General features: G+C 40.5%; 1 protein-coding gene across 3 annotated transcripts in view; it reads left to right on the forward strand.

Annotated features, from left to right (window-relative positions):
• Positions 1-16,315, forward strand: part of KCNH1 (potassium voltage-gated channel subfamily H member 1) — a 177,294-nt gene that overhangs the window by 21,714 nt on the left and 139,265 nt on the right. For all 3 annotated transcript variants that reach the window (XM_066178346.1, XM_066178347.1, XM_066178349.1), the window contains exons 5-6: positions 7,201-7,319; positions 15,083-15,475. In XM_066178346.1, the coding sequence (XP_066034443.1) occupies positions 7,201-7,319; positions 15,083-15,475 (512 nt within the window). The remainder of the gene's footprint in view (positions 1-7,200; positions 7,320-15,082; positions 15,476-16,315) is intronic.

The raw sequence follows: 16,315 nt of genomic DNA on the forward strand, positions 1-16,315 counted from the left end.
TATGGGATTTCTTATGTTAAAGTTCTGGACTAGTTTCCTTTAGCCTATGTGAAGAGATTCCAGTTATCTTAAGTCATGTTTAAGCTGTCCTGGTGAGTGAAGTAGCACTACAGTGTTCTGCTCTTAACTCTTTGCTGAGCTACAGCCTGGAAACCTGAAAGCAAACTCAGCTATGACAGCAGCATAAACTTTTACTCAGGTTCAGATCCTGTCAGAAATAGACCTTTTGTACCCTATACAGAATTACAGAGACTTGTGTCCTCTGGGATAAGAAAGGATGTAAGTTCTCCTGTTTGCATTTTTGTAGTATTTAATAATATTTGTAGTATTAAATTAAACAGGAAACTTGCTGTGAAGATGAACTGATTTACATTTGTTCTCAAAATGTTATTCTTTAAAAACCTAGTTTCTCAAAGTGGAAACACCTGTTACCATGAAAAAGGAAGTACAACCTTGACAAACATACCCTCTTCCAGGCTATGTGGGTAATTTTTTTCTCTTGTTAATGCTATTTGTTTCGTTCCTTATTGCTTTAATAAAACTAAAAGAAAGTTTGGGTCGACAGTATTTTTTTTCCTGCCTAGTGGTCCTCAGTGTATCCTGATGAGCAGTGACAACACAGATAAATCAGCATGATGCAGTAAAGCTGGCTCTCACTTATTGCTGGTAGTGAAGGCCCTTGCTTCATTTAGTCAGTAGATAAGCAGGACTTTCACTCAGGAGTGGTAGCTGTGTCTTTTTGCTTTCATAAGAGCTCCCTAATGTGGTAGGGATAGGCAGTTTGTCCTTCACTTTCAATACAAAAAACCAATTTTTTTGTGTGTGGTTTGTTTTCAATACAAGTGTGTAGAAAAAAAGGAATGCTGTTGTTGGTTTTTGGTTTTTTTTTTTTTTTTTTTTTTTTTTTTTTTTTTTTTTTTTTAAATCTCATTTGGATCTTGAAATTATGCTGCTCTTGCAGTGACCATGATAATTCTCAGGGGTTGCGTATCTACAGCAGTCCGGGCACTAAACCTACACATAAATGCATGGACTTGCAGAGGAGTTGATGATAAGCAGAATTTCTCCCTCTGGCCCATGAAAACTGGCAAAGTGACTAACAGAGGTTGCAAACAGAACAGCTGAATGTATTATTTAGAGGCCACTGATTCACAGCTCTGCACTCCTTCCCTGAGTGTCCTGTCTTTATTTACAGAAGGGCTTGTGTACTAAATAACTCTTCCAAATATTATTTCTGTATCTCCTAAAATTAATAAAGTTGCAGAAGCTTCATGCTGGTAAAGAGTTCTCTGTCACTTTGTTCACAAATCAAGCATGATATAAATGCAACTGTACTTTCTGTTTTCATCCTTAATTTATCCCTTTTTCTTCCATAATTTACTTCCTGTAGGCTAGCTTTGGAATTTTGTTGTGTGATGTTGTATTAATCACTTGATGAGTAGATGAGCAATTTCTTGGAGGAGCTGATTTGTCAAACAGAATTTTATATGTGTGTCCATGTCTTTAATGTTAGATCTCATTGTGCAGTTGTATACTGTGAGAGGGGGAAGAAAAGACAGGTATAGGGTGTTAGAAAATCATCTGTAGAAGGCTCTGGGATTCACAGAGTGGAAAAATGTTTTTGGAAGATCTATAAAAGGTAAAATTGTACTGCTTGTTCTAAGAATCATTAACATGTGAGCTTTGAAGAGGGCATATTATTTGTGCTGTGCAAAATGTTACACAGGAACTTTGTAGCATGCTTTTGAAAGAGGGCAATTTTCTTACGAATGTTTCTCATATTCTCAACCCAAATGAGCTCTCAAGCTGAAAAACTAAAACTGTGAACTGAAAACTGATTGCTAAATCAATTATTTTTTCCTTCTTTCACCTTCAGTCAGCTTAGCAAGTACTTTTCTTTTACTGTGTTTGTATGTGAAATCAGTTTCCGGTGCTTATGAGCACTTTTTATGTAACAGGTTGCCTGTAGATGCAGGTATGTTAATAAAATGTGCTATTTGCACAGTTACAAAATGTTATAGCTTTAAGTATTTAAGATTTTCAAAATCAGTGCCTGTATGTCTACGTAGAAAAAAACATTAAATCGATCATGTTCTTGTACTACATAAAGAGCAACTAATCTGTCAGGCTAAGGCTGCTTAGCTATGGTATATCTTGGTTTTCTATCACCTGCTGGCAATTTCAAGCCTGATTGTTCAGCTGCAAATGATGCAGCTCCTTGAGTGAAAAGTGTAGAGCTCTAATGGCAGGTGTTTGACTACACAAAGATGAATTGGCATCTTTCTTCTGAAGGTGACTCAGAGGGATAGAAGGTCCCAGTACAATTTTTCATGCTTTTTTTTTTTTTCAATTGATTAATAATATCAGACATTGGAATAGATGAAACAAGAAAGTCACATAAAAAGTAGACTTCTCTTTGTAGTCTTTGTTAATTGATTCAGATAATTTAGGTGTTTCTTTTATGACTTCAATGGAAGGTAAGTAAGCTTGCTTTTAAATGCAGAAGCTTTAAAAATAGTACGTTCTAAATAAAACCACTTAAAAATAGTGTGTCAGTGATGTTGATAGAATTTTTAAACAACCTCATTCCACTTTTCCCCGTTTGCTTGCCCCTTGAAAAAAATCAGGGAAACGAGGTTTACTTGAATAGAAGAAGGCAAAATTAAGCTATAGCATAGCTAAATTTGGCTTGTCAAATGATAGGTCACCTTAGCTGAATTTTAAAGTATATGCTATATTTGGAATAAATGCATTTTGTCTTTATATGTCTCTCCTGGTTTGAATCTAACACACCAAGTGTGAGATGTTTGACAATAGTGTAGAAAATGGAATGCATCACTTTATGAAAACAATTATTTGTGCAGAGAAATAGAAACTGTGCTTGCACTCTGAGTAGCTTGTAAGAAGTTTGCCTGAACAGGTTTTGAATGTATGAATACAAGGTGAACTTATCCAGAAGCATCTGTGCAGTCTCATAAGAGTTTGAAAAACAAGCTTTGGATCCTAATTTTTGCTTCTGATACCTTGTTTTTATATAAAGAGGTGGTCAAATTCTACATCACTGAATCAAGTAGTGAATGGTTGTTATCCTCCTGGATGATGTAGCCCTCTGTGCTTTGTAGCAATCATCAGTTGCTGTCTCCTCTGCAGAAGATGCTTTATTTCATTTTGCAGCTAAGCTGTTCTTTGCATAACAAGCAGGAGTACAGACACAAAAAAAATATTTCATCTCCTTCATCTTAATTCAGGGGAAAATTCACGTTTCCATCTTTTCCCTTCTTGTTTCTGGGGTTTTTGGGTTTTTTGGGTTTTTTTTTGGTTCTGTTTTTAAAGAAGTATTTATATGAACAGAGCCAGTGTTTGAAATATTTTGATTAAGATATACTCTGCTTTCATCTGGATGAAATGTTTTCTTAAAAAGAGGAAACAAATGAAAGGGAAGTAGTGAGAATATTAAAAAAACTTCGGTATGCTTTCCCAGTCCAGATGGAAAAATAATACTGTTTTAGTCATGAGGTTTCAAAGAGAAGGAGCACTGCAGAGAAGCTGGATGGATGTAAGCAAGGATCTTTCATGTGTGGGAAAACAAAGGTGGCTTGAATGGAGGCAAGAACTGCTGGAATCTTGATTTATTCACATATACACAGTTGTGTGAACAACAGACCTGTGAACAAACAAGCTTGTTCTCTAGCAGAAAATGGCTTCTTGTTGTAACTCTAGGAATTGTGTAAGTCATGGATCAGCAGCGTGGTAACAAGGGTTCTGTAACTGCCACAGTTCTCAGTGTTTGAATTCTTGAGTTATCAGGAACAAATTGAGAAGAGTGGTAGGAAACAAATAGCTACTGAGAAATAAATAATAAATGCCGCTGTGCTTGAATATCAACCTAAAAATACAGAAAATTGCCTTCTTCAACTTAAGGCCATTGTGAAATGGAACTTCATGCTTCAAGAAGAAAAGTTTTGATGAGTTAAATTCCACAGCACAAAAGTATATTTCAGTGCCATATTTCCACATGAAACAAATCTCAGGGGACAGTTTTTGTAATCATCTTGTCTTGGGTGTTATCAGAAGCAATTTCTATTCACCTTTTTTTGTGAAGAAATGGTGGAAAACTGAAAGAACATCATAGAATGCAGGAGAGCTGAAATCAGTGCTGTTAATCTTGAAGGCTTTCCATCCTTTTGAAGCTGGAAGTGTTTTAATGTCGTCACATTGCTTTGTCTGTGCATGATATTTTCTGCAGGACTGAAAAGAAGAGGCCAAACAACGATAAAAATGAGTTGTAATCAAAGACGGGCACAGGCATGCACTGCCATGGGGTGGTATCCAGCTTTATGTTTGGTTCTTGGATTTCAAGCTGTCTTCTATATGAGCTTATCTTGTTTGCAGAATATATATATGCCTGTATTAGAACCACCTAGGGTCATTGGATTTTAAATTTAATTTATATTTTTTCTGTTTCTAGAGAAAAACCATGGATGTAGGGCTAAACCATCTGCTTGTGTTGAAAGAGAGTTCCTAATCCGTATCATCTGGTCCTTCTGTTTTAGCAGAATTGTCACCATTATATTCTTACACCATTTTGAAGCTTAGTTCCTTGTCTTGGAAAGCTCCATGACCCTTAAAATTTAGTGTTTGTGTTCAGCTCTGTGGCTTAAGTCCATTACTTGACCTTTGTTGGATAGATAACTGACCTGCTGTTGGCTGTGTCTGTCCTTAGGGTTCTGGAGGAAAAGCTGCAATATATTCAGCAGGTACTGTTGACTTTTCAGGCATCACTGGAGATCATTCAAAAGGTTTGAACTGCTGCCATTCTATTGAGTTTTTATTTTCTTTTTCCTATGCCACAGTTGGCAGGTCTAACTGTATGTTGGAGTTGTCACTTTTTTGTCTTTTTCTTTCACTAAAACCAAGACCCCAAAAGGCAATACAAGGAGGAGAGTGTTCTGTTCTAAAGCTGAAGTTCTTAGATCTTGCACATTGATTCAGTGCCTGGTTTTAGGCATACCATGGCACAGGTGTGGGTGTATCTCCAAGCTGGGCTCCCAAGTGTAGTACCCGGTGTGTGGAGAGAATTAGGCTATGTACTCCCAATTTGTGTCCACACTGTTTTAAAGAGCCAAGCTGAAAAGCCCTGCCTCGTGACAAAATCTCTTGCCTGGAACAGTTATATTGCTTTCATATCAGAGTTTGGAGTAGAGGGTGAGATTTAATGTTTGTGGAAACAGCTCTTTTGTGTGCCATTTAGGCACCTACAAGTGAGATGTTCAACACATAAGGCAGAGGAGATGCTTACAGGGGGTGCTGAGGAGAGAGGAATGGGTGAAGCTGTACCTTTCAAAAGGAGATGACTCCTGGGAAGAAGGAGGGCACCCGAAGGTGCTCAGCATTCATAGCTGCAACTCATGTCACAGAGCTGTCTGGCAGTGCTTTTGTGCAAGTAAGTTCAAGTGAGAGGCTCCCTTTTCATCCCCTCTCTGTGTATGCCCTAATAGCTCTAATCTTAGAATGATGTCTGGAAGAAAATGCACACTGACAGTTTGTCCTCAGGTTTGGAACCAAATTTCGAGTCTTCCAGGAGAATGCCCTCCCCATCAATCCGGTTTGAGTTAGTAAAAGGAGCTGTCTATGTTATCTGGCATTAGAAACATTTTGCGCGTGGTAAGGGAGGCAGGTTTCGGGTTCCCGGGTGGAGCTGGAGCTCCGCGGTGGGTTCTGTTTCCCGCCGGGGCTGACGTTTGCGGGCGAGCCCCGTTCGCTCCGTTCAGCACCACGGCCAGCGCCGCAGCGCCCGTCTCGCCGCCGCGCCCTCCGGGGCCGGAGACGGGCCATGCCCTGCGCCCCCTTGGAGCACAGCCCCTCGGGCCTCATCGGGCCGGATACTTGCTCAGTCCTGCACCTGGGCCGGGTGAGAGGCTGGACATGACTGGGCGAGATGCCCTTGAAGCTCATGAAGCCAACTGTATCCTGGGATGTACCAAAAGCAGCGTGGCCAGCAGGTCAAGGGAGATGATTCTCCCGCTCTACTCCAATCTTATGTAAACACACCTGGAGTACTGCACTCAGCTCCGAGTCCCCAGCGTAAGAAGGACCTGCTGAGCGAGTTCAGAGGAGGGTCACAAAAGTGCTCAGAGGGCTTGAGCACCCCTGCTGTGCAGACAGGCTGGGAGAGTTGTGGGTGCTCAGCCTGGAGAGGAGAAGATTCCAAGGACACCTTATAGCACCTTCCAGTACTTAAAAGGGGTCTACAAGAAAGCTGTGTAGGCAGCATTTTCCAGAACCAGGTTCTCATTATAAACTGAATCTTCAAAGTGCTGAGCATCCTTAGCTGGAGTAGGAGATGAGGAGTAGGAGCTCAAGAGCTCCCAGGTGGTGCTAGCATTTTTCAAGATTGGGACTAAACAGACTGATACTTTTCCTTTCAGTATACCAAAAATATCTAGATGTATACTCCGCCTCTCTGTTGTGGCAAACTACTGCTCATAAGGATTATAGTTGTAGCTAGCTCTTGTGACTGTCATTGAAGGTCTTCTATTTTGAGAGATATTTGAAATCACTGTAAAAAATATTCTGAATTAAAATTCAGCATATGACTTCTCTGCCAGAAGCTGCTAAATGTTTAATTTGAGTTTGAGAAAATCTATTAGTATATTCCTCCTTTTGTTTAGGGAGAGTAAAATTAATGATTTTGTTTTGCTTTTCTGCTCTGCTCTTTATTATCTTATATATATTTCTCTGCATATTCCAGATCTATGCTTGATGCATCTGAGGCCGGATTCACTTCTGTTACAGGCAACTCTAATTTTCATTGTGCGTGACTCTAGCCTTACATCTTGATTAATCTGGAGTGTCTTCTGCAGTGCTGTGAGATCCAAATCTGATCATTAGATTTAATATGAGATTATTGTATTGTGGACATTTATCCTTGCAAAATATGCAGTTCATGTTAGCAGTGCTTTTGTAGAGTCATTCAATACAAAGCCACAGCAGTCATGGGTTTTATTACTGTACCACACTGACACCTTTCTTCTGACTTGCTTTTATCTCGTACTTGGTTAAATTATACTCCCTTCTGGTCAGTATTAAAGCAGATTGCTCTGTTTTAACATCTTTCTCTCCCTTTAGTTGTAAGAGGTTTTTTGAGGTACCCTTGCAGCTTTTTTTGGTGATGTGTCTAATATGGCATGTTTTCTCAAGGTTGGGGGAAGTTTGCCCGCTTGACCCGTGCCCTCACGAGCAGCAGAGGAGTGCTGCAGCAGCTTGCTCCCAGCGTGCAGAAAGGAGAGAACGTTCACAAGCACTCAAGACTTGCTGAGGTAATTTTTTTTCTTTCCCCAGGAGGCTGTAGAGAAATGTGTTTAGCCTTTGTGGGTATGTTGTCTCTGCATGAGCCAAGAACTGTCAGTCCTACCTGCCCTGGGAATCTGGTACCTGTGCTGTGAAATGTGTCCTATGACAGCAGAATGAAAACAGGTGTCCCAAAGACTTCATGTAACCTAATTGCAGTGTTGTGTTCCATATCTTAGAAAGGTGTTATTAAAATAATACATTCTTGCTTAGTTTCCATTCTTCTGGGGGTCTTGATAAGAGTAGGATCTTGGACTATCTACTTATGCAAAACTGAGGTGAGAAAAACTCAGTCTAGTGCACAAGGAAATCCTGGAGAATCCATGACCTGGTTATTCTCTGAATTAGTTAATGTCTAGTTACTTTTCAGTGGGATCCCAACCCTGCATTACTAACTGGTTAAAACCTGTGTTTAAGTTACTGCTTTTATGGACAGAACAGTTATGAGATGCCACAAGCAAATGGCGGACAGATCAGGAAAATGAAACCTTGTGATTTAAGTCATCTCTCAAAGTTTTGAGATAAGCTTCAGGCAGAGAAGGCCCCTCGAAGCACTTAGGGTTTGAGGGCTTTCACCACGAGGGGGAGAGACTGTCCCAAGTTTCCTGTAGCTGTCTCCTGGGCCAGTAGCAGGGTCTCCCTGGTGTTAAAACAGCCTGGGGAGACGTTTGATATGGTGTTAACGACAGCACAGCCAATATAGCATGGCAGTCCTGTGTCACTTCCTGCTGTGAATGCCATGGCAGCTGCTATGACTTGTCAATAATTCTTGATCTTCCTGTGCAACTGGAGGTGTAAGGCATTGATGGGTTCCGTGGGGCCTCCATACAGTCAGTTGTATTATACTCTGTTAGTTCTGTTGTATGCGTCTTAGTTTCTATGCAAACTAAAAATCTCCTGTCTTGTTATCATGTATAATGGCAAAATTCCTGCAGACAGGATCTTACCTAGTCAGTATTTAATACAGAATATCTCAAGAAGGGGAAACCAATTTCTCTTGGAAGCAGTGAAATACTCTGGATCATACTAGCACAGAGGAGGGACAGGCATTCACATGGACACTGTACTGCAGGAGCACTGTGTGATTAGCACATGTCCACCCTGAGGTAGCTTTAGTGTCCTGGAATTTGAAATCTAATCCTACTCTAGACTTCATATCAAATAATCCTTTCTTCTCTTTAGATCTCCAGCCTTGAATTTTAGTTAATGCTAAAATGTAGGCAGCAAAATGTAAGGCAAAGGGTCTGAGGTTATTCTGTTTGGCAACAGTCTGGACGTCAGTGATGACATGTTACCAAAACTTTTTGCAAGTCTATGTGCTCAACAAGTCTTTGCAAGTATTCTTACTGGCACAGGCAATTGATTAATTACAAATAATAAAGGGCAAGTGTATAGTTTACATGTCTGAAATGAGTTTCTTTAATTGCTGACTGAATATTGCGGTCATAATTTTACAAAGAACATTGGCCCCAGCTGTGATGTTAGGTAGCTTTCTTTTTCTGCTGTAATTCCATTTAAGTCAATAGAACTACACCAGAGAAGAGTGCAGATGATCATACAGACAAGACCACTTTTCTTTATTTGAAGATACATGGGGTGCCAGGCTTCTTATTCTGAAAAGGTTCCTTCATAATATTGAATATGCAATCTCTAACAGTTTCCTATTTGTATTTTCAAATATTTTTTCTTTTTTCTTTTCTTCATTCCTGCAGTAGCCTATCTGAAATTTTAAAGTTCATCCTTTTTCTTTTGCTACTCACTATGACATTTCACATCAATCTTGTTTGTGTGAGAAGGCTCCACGTTCATTGCAGTGTTATTTGTGTTGCTCTTAGTTATTTATCACTTAGATATTTGAATGTCTCGGGAGGCTGTTGCATCCTAGAACCTGAGTAGAGCAAGGTGTTGGAGCCTGCCACAACAGCTTACAATTTTTCATTGTTTATGAAACAGTTTAAGGAAGGTGTTAGTGACAGACTAACAGGCCATGGATAATACAAGCGGTGTCTGTGAAGCTTCAGTCTCTGACTTTTGCCAGTAGGCATAGATTTATTTTTTTAGCCTGACTTCTCTAATAGCAGTCATATGAAAACTACTCAAATTAATTATGCAATTAACACAAGAGTGTTAGGTAACTGTGAGAGAACATTTTGCAATAGGAGTTTGTAAAGTAACTGATGCATTTCTGTTGCTTAATCACCAAGGAACTGGTTGTAGGGATGGTTCTTTCCGGTCGCTGCTGAATGAATACATGTGTCATCTGCACCTCTGGTCTTAGCTGATGTGTTCTGCACCTTTGCCAGGCAGTTCTGGGCAAACAAGACGGTGTCAAAATTAAAAAAAAAAAAAAGATAGTTAGGAGAAATAAAAGCAGAGAAATTATAATGGTGCTTAGCAGCACTGCTTAAGAATGGAACTTCTACCATATTTTTTTTTAACATTGTTTACCAGGAACTTAAAACTGCCATTAAAATTGCCAGTCAAAATATTGAGGCTTAGACATAGCCCTTAGCTTGGGAGCAATTTGTGTGGGTGCTTAGGAAAACAAAAGCAAGGGAGAGTGAGAGGAAACAAATAGGTGCAACTGAAAACATGAAAAGGAGAGATTAAGCTGGAAATGACTGTTTGTGTGTTAGCTTTTTTTTTTGCCCCCCCCCCCCCCCCCCCCACCATACAGTCTTAAAAATGAATAAATCATTGTAACCACTTTTGATGCAATTAAGACTCCCGACTTGGGATATATTCACCACTTTGTAAAAAAAATAGGATAGAAAAAAAAATACTGTGTTTAAAAAAGAACATAGTCTTGTAAAACCCATGATGAAATTTGGTGTTTCTGCTCTTGGAATAAAATTCTCCAGCATTAGAGGGCTATTAAAGCATCATGCATCATTGCCACAAATAATAAATGCAGTTAATACAACAGTATTATCTGAGGAATAATAAGTAACTGAAATAATACTTCCATTAATAAGTTTCTGAAACAAATATTTCTTTTACTATGATAAAACTGTATAATAGTGACAAATCTTCCAAAACCAGAGCTGTCTCAATTATTCAGAAAATTGTAGTAATCAAATTGTCCAGTGGACATGAATCGAAGCTCAGCATATTGGTTTATACAGTTGTGTACATTTTCTTCATAATTTGCTTTTACATCAGTCTCTTGGGGTTTGTGGTTTTTTTCCTCTCCAGGAGAAGTAGCTTTACAAGCAGTTTGAATGTGATTAGTTCATGTGGTTACACCTGAGTAATTTGGCAAACCTGTCTCAGGTTGGCACTACTCTCCCTAGAGGCTGCAGTGCAGCAGGAGCACTTTGGAATAGGGCAGAGGGTACTTTGCATCGACCTGGGTTTGCTGGATGGTGCAGAGAGAGTGGGGTTTATAGCTCTTAGTCTCCAGATGATCCAGGAGTGGTGTGTGTGTGGGGAAGGATGGTGAAGAAATAGACTCGATGTGGCCCTCGGTGTGAAAAGTGGAAAAAGGAGCTCTTGTAACTTCCAGTGCAGTGACCTGACAAAACTTTAATCCTTAGCACTGAGGTCTGTGGACCCCCCCTCCATGGTTTCTGTGCAGTACTGAGCTCCTTTGTTGTGCATTATGGTAAAGGAACGTGCTTGTTCTCTGAGATGATTAAGCTTTGTTGTAGGCGTGTTTCTCTTCCTTCAGTGAAATGAAGAATTTGGTGCCTTTGAAAGCTCTTGGCTGGCAGTGCCAGGCACTGTGAGACTTTTGCCAGTGTGCAAAGCGAGTTGCCTTTGCTGGCAGAGATAGTGTGAGCTGGGGCAGTGCCCTTCTTTCACCTCAGGCTGTGAAATCACCTCCAGCAGTGCCAGCAGGATGGGCTGGCTTTACAAAGGTGTGTGTTAGTGATGTAGTGAGAGGGAGCCCAGGCTAGAGCTTGTCACCTCTACTCCCACCCAAAAGAGGGCTGGAGACGCCTCAGGCTTGCTGCAGGTGACTGTCCTCACCTGGAGAGTGATTGGAATCCCTGTGTCATTCCTTGATGCCTGTCTCCTTCCCCTCCATTCAGGATTCAGGCCCACAGTGCTGGAGACGAGCTAAAGCCGTGGCTCCTGGTCTCTTTAAATAACCCCTGGCAGGGCTTCACCAGAGACTCCAGGGGGTAACAGAAGTTCAAAAGACTTATTAATAAGGTCCATAGCTATTCAGATAATTTAGAGTATGTTTACTCTCTAAATAGAAAGGGAACGAGATCAATCAATCACCAATCCTTTTTTATTTTCCTGTGCTATAGCCCTTGAATCTCAAACAAGTAAGGAGAGAGTACTTTGTATTTGGTGATGACATTTTAAAACACTGAAGCAGCAGTTTATTGTCTTAACAAGTTGGAACTAGAAGTCTGTTTTTTCTGCTTTCAATTCAGTTTTATATCCTTGCAGTTCCACTGGCTTTATTTTAATGGTTTTTTTTTCTATTTACCAAAATAATGGACACCATAATTTAGCCCTTTCTTTTTTACCAATCAGAGATTGTTCTTGCCTTTTCTCCTATTTGGGTATGCAAGTATACATTAGTATGTTTTCCAGTAAATTTAATTTTGTTGATGCGAAATTTCTACAAATTCTTGGAGTACAAAGAGAGCAGCAGTGACCAAAATAGAGTGCATTATACACTTTTCAGTCTAGAACCTCTGGATGTATAGGTAAGAACCATCTGGCAAGAGCAAACAATTTTTTTGTTTCAGTTTTCATGGTTGAGGTTCCTGTGTCGATTAGAATAGTTACCAAAATATTGGGCTTATTCATGTAATACCGGGGCTAAAAAAAAAAAAGCTGTAGTAGGCCTGTGATTGCAGAAGAAGCAATTATGCTGTCCTGCTGCATTTGAAGGGTGATCTTGTCTCCGCACACCAGTTAAATCTCAGCATTAGAAATGAAATCCCACTAAATGAAAAGTGTTACTATGTGATGGAGGTGCTTGGTTTTGCTGATCAATTATTGCAGTGAATGAGTGTTGCAGAGGAGTCTCCTTGCCCAGTGAAGCATATTTCAGGCTTAGGATCCTATGTTAGAGCTGCTGCTCATGCAGACCCTCATAAAAGCCAGTAGTAACTCATTGCTTTCCAAGTCATTCAAGTACAGCTGCGATGTGCAAAAGGAAGGGCAGGAGATACTTGCAATATTGATTTGGGCTTGAGGTTTTGTTGGGAAAAGGCATCCCAACATCTGTCACTGGGACTGCAAACAAGCCTTGAAGGGAAAGATCCTCTGAGTACACACACAGACTCAATACACAACCTCTGCCCCTTCCAGTCACACCAGTGACTTTTGGGGACTGCATGGGTTGGCCAGTGCATCCTGCAGAGAAGAGAGACTGCATGTACCTTGTGCTGCTTCCAGCTCATCTCAACACAGGACAGCTTAATTCCCTTTGGTTTTGGGAGTATGGAGAACCTACATGAATCAGGATCAATAGACTCTGTAATACTGCAGTGAACACCTCTGAGTCCTAGCTGGGTCTGTAGGTGAAATCTTCCTTCCTTCTCTTTGTTGTCATTCTAGAAACTCAGTTCAACAAAAATACTGAGTCCTCTTTTTGGTTTTTTTTTTTTTTTTTACATTGAATTTTTTTCAAACTCTCAATGCCTCTGTGGTAACTTGCAGGTCTGTCAGAGCAGGTCATGTTAATTCTCTTCAGGAGAACATACTGGACTCAGAGTCAGCAGGCTTGCAATTCCCATTCTCGTTTACACGTGTGTGAGGAGCTGTGATCTGACAGTGTCTGACCCCTGTTGTGTACACACGAGTAAGTGATTATGTGTTGTTCAAAGCAGCAGGGAATTTCATCTGAGACTGTTTTGTCCAAACTTTTGCAGCTGATTGTTTTCTTTTGTCCCCTTTGGCTGAAACTGTTGGAAAAAATCTCACCAGTTCACCAAAAAAAAAGGCGGAAAAAAAAAGGCACTCAGAAAAGCCTGCAGATAAAATCCATCTCTAAATAACTGACATTAAAATAGCTGAGATAAGGAACATGAAAGGAAGACATCCTTCTATTCTAGCTGTGTTTTCTTATCTTTTCCCAGAGAAAAACGGCCATTTAATTTCCTTCCTTGCTTCTTATTGCTCTGAACTATGTATAAATAAGTGTGAAAAAGGAACCATGCTTCTAAATATTTCTCACAGGTTCTGTGAGTTTGGCATTACCAAGCACATTTCACTCAAGCAAGCTTTCACATTCCTTTCTGTTTTCATTCGTAACTCATCCAGAGTAAAATTTGCTTTAAAATTTAACTTCTCTTTATTTGGACACAGCTTCTTGATGTTGATTTCACCCTCATGTATATCCATACAGATAAACAAACACATTCTTATTCACAGGTATGTGAAAGAAACTTGAGTTCCCAAGCATTACATGCATGGTAATTGTGTTTTTGCAGCAGTGGGCAGAACTGGAGAGAGAACAGACATAAAATGGGCAGCATTGACTGAGACTGCAGTTATGCAAAACAGTGCTCAGTGTCAGCATGTGCTCAGCTTGAGGCCAAGGGTTTAAAACACATGCTGGCAGATCATCTTCTGCAGTAGTGCTTTTCTGAATTCAGACTTAACCGCAGTGTAACTCAACAGTGTGCCTCGGCAGGTCCCCCAAATCTTGTGTTCACTTTGGAGGCCCCTACAGCAACAGGGACATTGAGGCATTGGAGCCTGTCAGAGAAGCACAACGATGGCACTGAAGGGTTTAGAGAACAACTTTGATGAGATGGAGCTGGGATTGTTTAGCCTGGAGAAGAAGAGGCTCAGGGAGGACCATTCTCTCTCTACAACTGCCTGAAGGGAGGCTGTAACGAGGGGGAGATCCATCTTTACTTCCAGGCAACAAATGGTAGGACCAGAGGAAATGGCCTCAAGTTGCACCAGGGGAGATTTAGATTAGATATTAGGAAAAATTTCTTCACTGAAAGGGTTGTCAAGCATTGGGACAGATTTCCCAGGGAATGGTGGTGTTATGGTACCCAGAAGTATTCAAAAGGTGTGTAGATGTGGCACTTGGGGACACGGTTTGTTGGAGAACACAGTGGTACTGAGTAAATCTTAGGGGTCTTTTCCAACCTTAATGATTCTATCTTTCTGTGATTCTTCACCAGCAGGTAGTTAAGATATTGAACTTCTCTGAATGAAAAAGTGAAGTTCAAAATGAGTTTATTGAGGCTAATGGTAGATATCAGTGGGCTTTGGAGCTGCACAGCCCAGAGAAGAGGAAGAAAGGCCTGTGCATTCATGATAGATTATAGTATGAGACTATTTCAGACATGGTGTAGTGAAGAGTTAAATAGCCAATGTTGTAAGAAAATGTGGTGCAGTGGTCCTGCTGCTGGACTGGAACTCAGTAGTGTATTGTTCCTGGTTTTCCCTTCAATTTCTATTTGCACCAGCCTTCCTGCCTGTTCTTGCCCATCATTTTTCTGTCTCGTCTGTCTAGATAGCTGAAGGGGTTCTCTCTTCTCTGTTTATCTTGGACACTCCACACAGTAGACTTAGTGTCAAAAATAATTAATGGCATTCAAAGAAACAACTGTTCTTAGTCTGATGCTGATTTGTGTAACAGAATACTTTTCTTGGCTTGCTTACCATTTGGTGGTGATAAAAGGAGTTAATGGGCATAAATTTTTATGAACTGTTGTACTAAGCTTGAGAATCTACAGTGTGAAAAATACAATGAAAAAATTAAGCTTGTTTTCTTTTTCCTCTGAAATCTCTCTGGCTACAGGTGTTGCAGCTGGGTTCTGAAATCCTCCCACAGTACAAACAAGAGGCACCAAAGACTCCACCGCATATAATTTTGCATTATTGTGTATTCAAGACTACCTGGGACTGGATCATCTTGATTTTAACCTTCTACACTGCTATTTTGGTTCCTTACAACGTCTCCTTCAAAACCAAACAGAACAACGTGGCATGGCTAGTAGTCGACAGCATCGTGGATGTCATTTTTCTGGTTGACATTGTGCTTAATTTCCACACCACCTTTGTGGGGCCGGCAGGAGAGGTGATCTCTGACCCCAAGCTGATCCGCATGAATTACCTGAAGACCTGGTTTGTGATCGACCTGCTCTCCTGCCTGCCGTATGATGTCATCAATGCATTTGAGAATGTTGATGAGGTCAGTATACCACTTCCACCCATTAATTATTGCCCAATGGTTGGGGGGAGGTGAGGGAGAGGAGAAACAAATCTGTGCTTTTACATTTATTGAATGACTGTACATATGTCTCTGGCAGCCACCCACAGTATGCACAGAAGTTTGCTTATGAGTCCTAGCCAGAAGGCTCATCTTTAATTGCTGCTGTAATTTTTAGTGTTAAAAGCCATGTTTATTTTCCTTCTTTCTGCATCCTCAGGGTTCAGGAGGACAGGTAGAGGCAGACAGCAGCACCTCTGCACAGCACTGAGGGAAACTGCTCCATCTGACTTACCAGGAGTAGTTTGAACTGTGTGTCAGGACAGTTTCTCAGGGCAGTTTCTCTGTGCTTGCTTTCACTGATGACCGATCAGGGTAGTTCTGCTGATGCCAATTCTTCCCAGGAACAGCTGGGAAGTAAAATACACCTTTCTCAGCTGCTTCTAGTACACTATAGCAGGTGGTAAAGAGGCAGGCAGTGACTCACTGAATCATCTTAGAACATCAGAAAGCACTGTGAGGATACCTGGTGATCTGTGCACCACTGTTTGGCAACAGTATTTTTAGAGGAAGGTGAAGTAAATGAAGGTGCTTGTTTGGTAATTTCATAATTAAACAAAAGGATAGGAGGAAATCTGGAAATCTAGACTCTTCCTTAGTTCTTCATTTCTCTGGGAATATGTCACAATCCAGCAAAAAACCCTAACATTTAGGCACTTAAATCCAGAAAGCTTTTAATTTTTAACTGCTTGTGTTTTTTGGATCAGTCTGCCAAGAAAATATTCCTAGGATAAATACATTAAAGTTCCATGCCTAAGTAGT

Source organism: Chamaea fasciata, unplaced genomic scaffold (assembly GCF_029207755.1).
Source record: "Chamaea fasciata isolate MVZ Bird 193981 ecotype frontalis unplaced genomic scaffold, bChaFas1.0.hap1 SCAF_3, whole genome shotgun sequence".
In the NCBI taxonomy this organism is placed as follows: domain Eukaryota; kingdom Metazoa; phylum Chordata; class Aves; order Passeriformes; family Sylviidae; genus Chamaea; species Chamaea fasciata.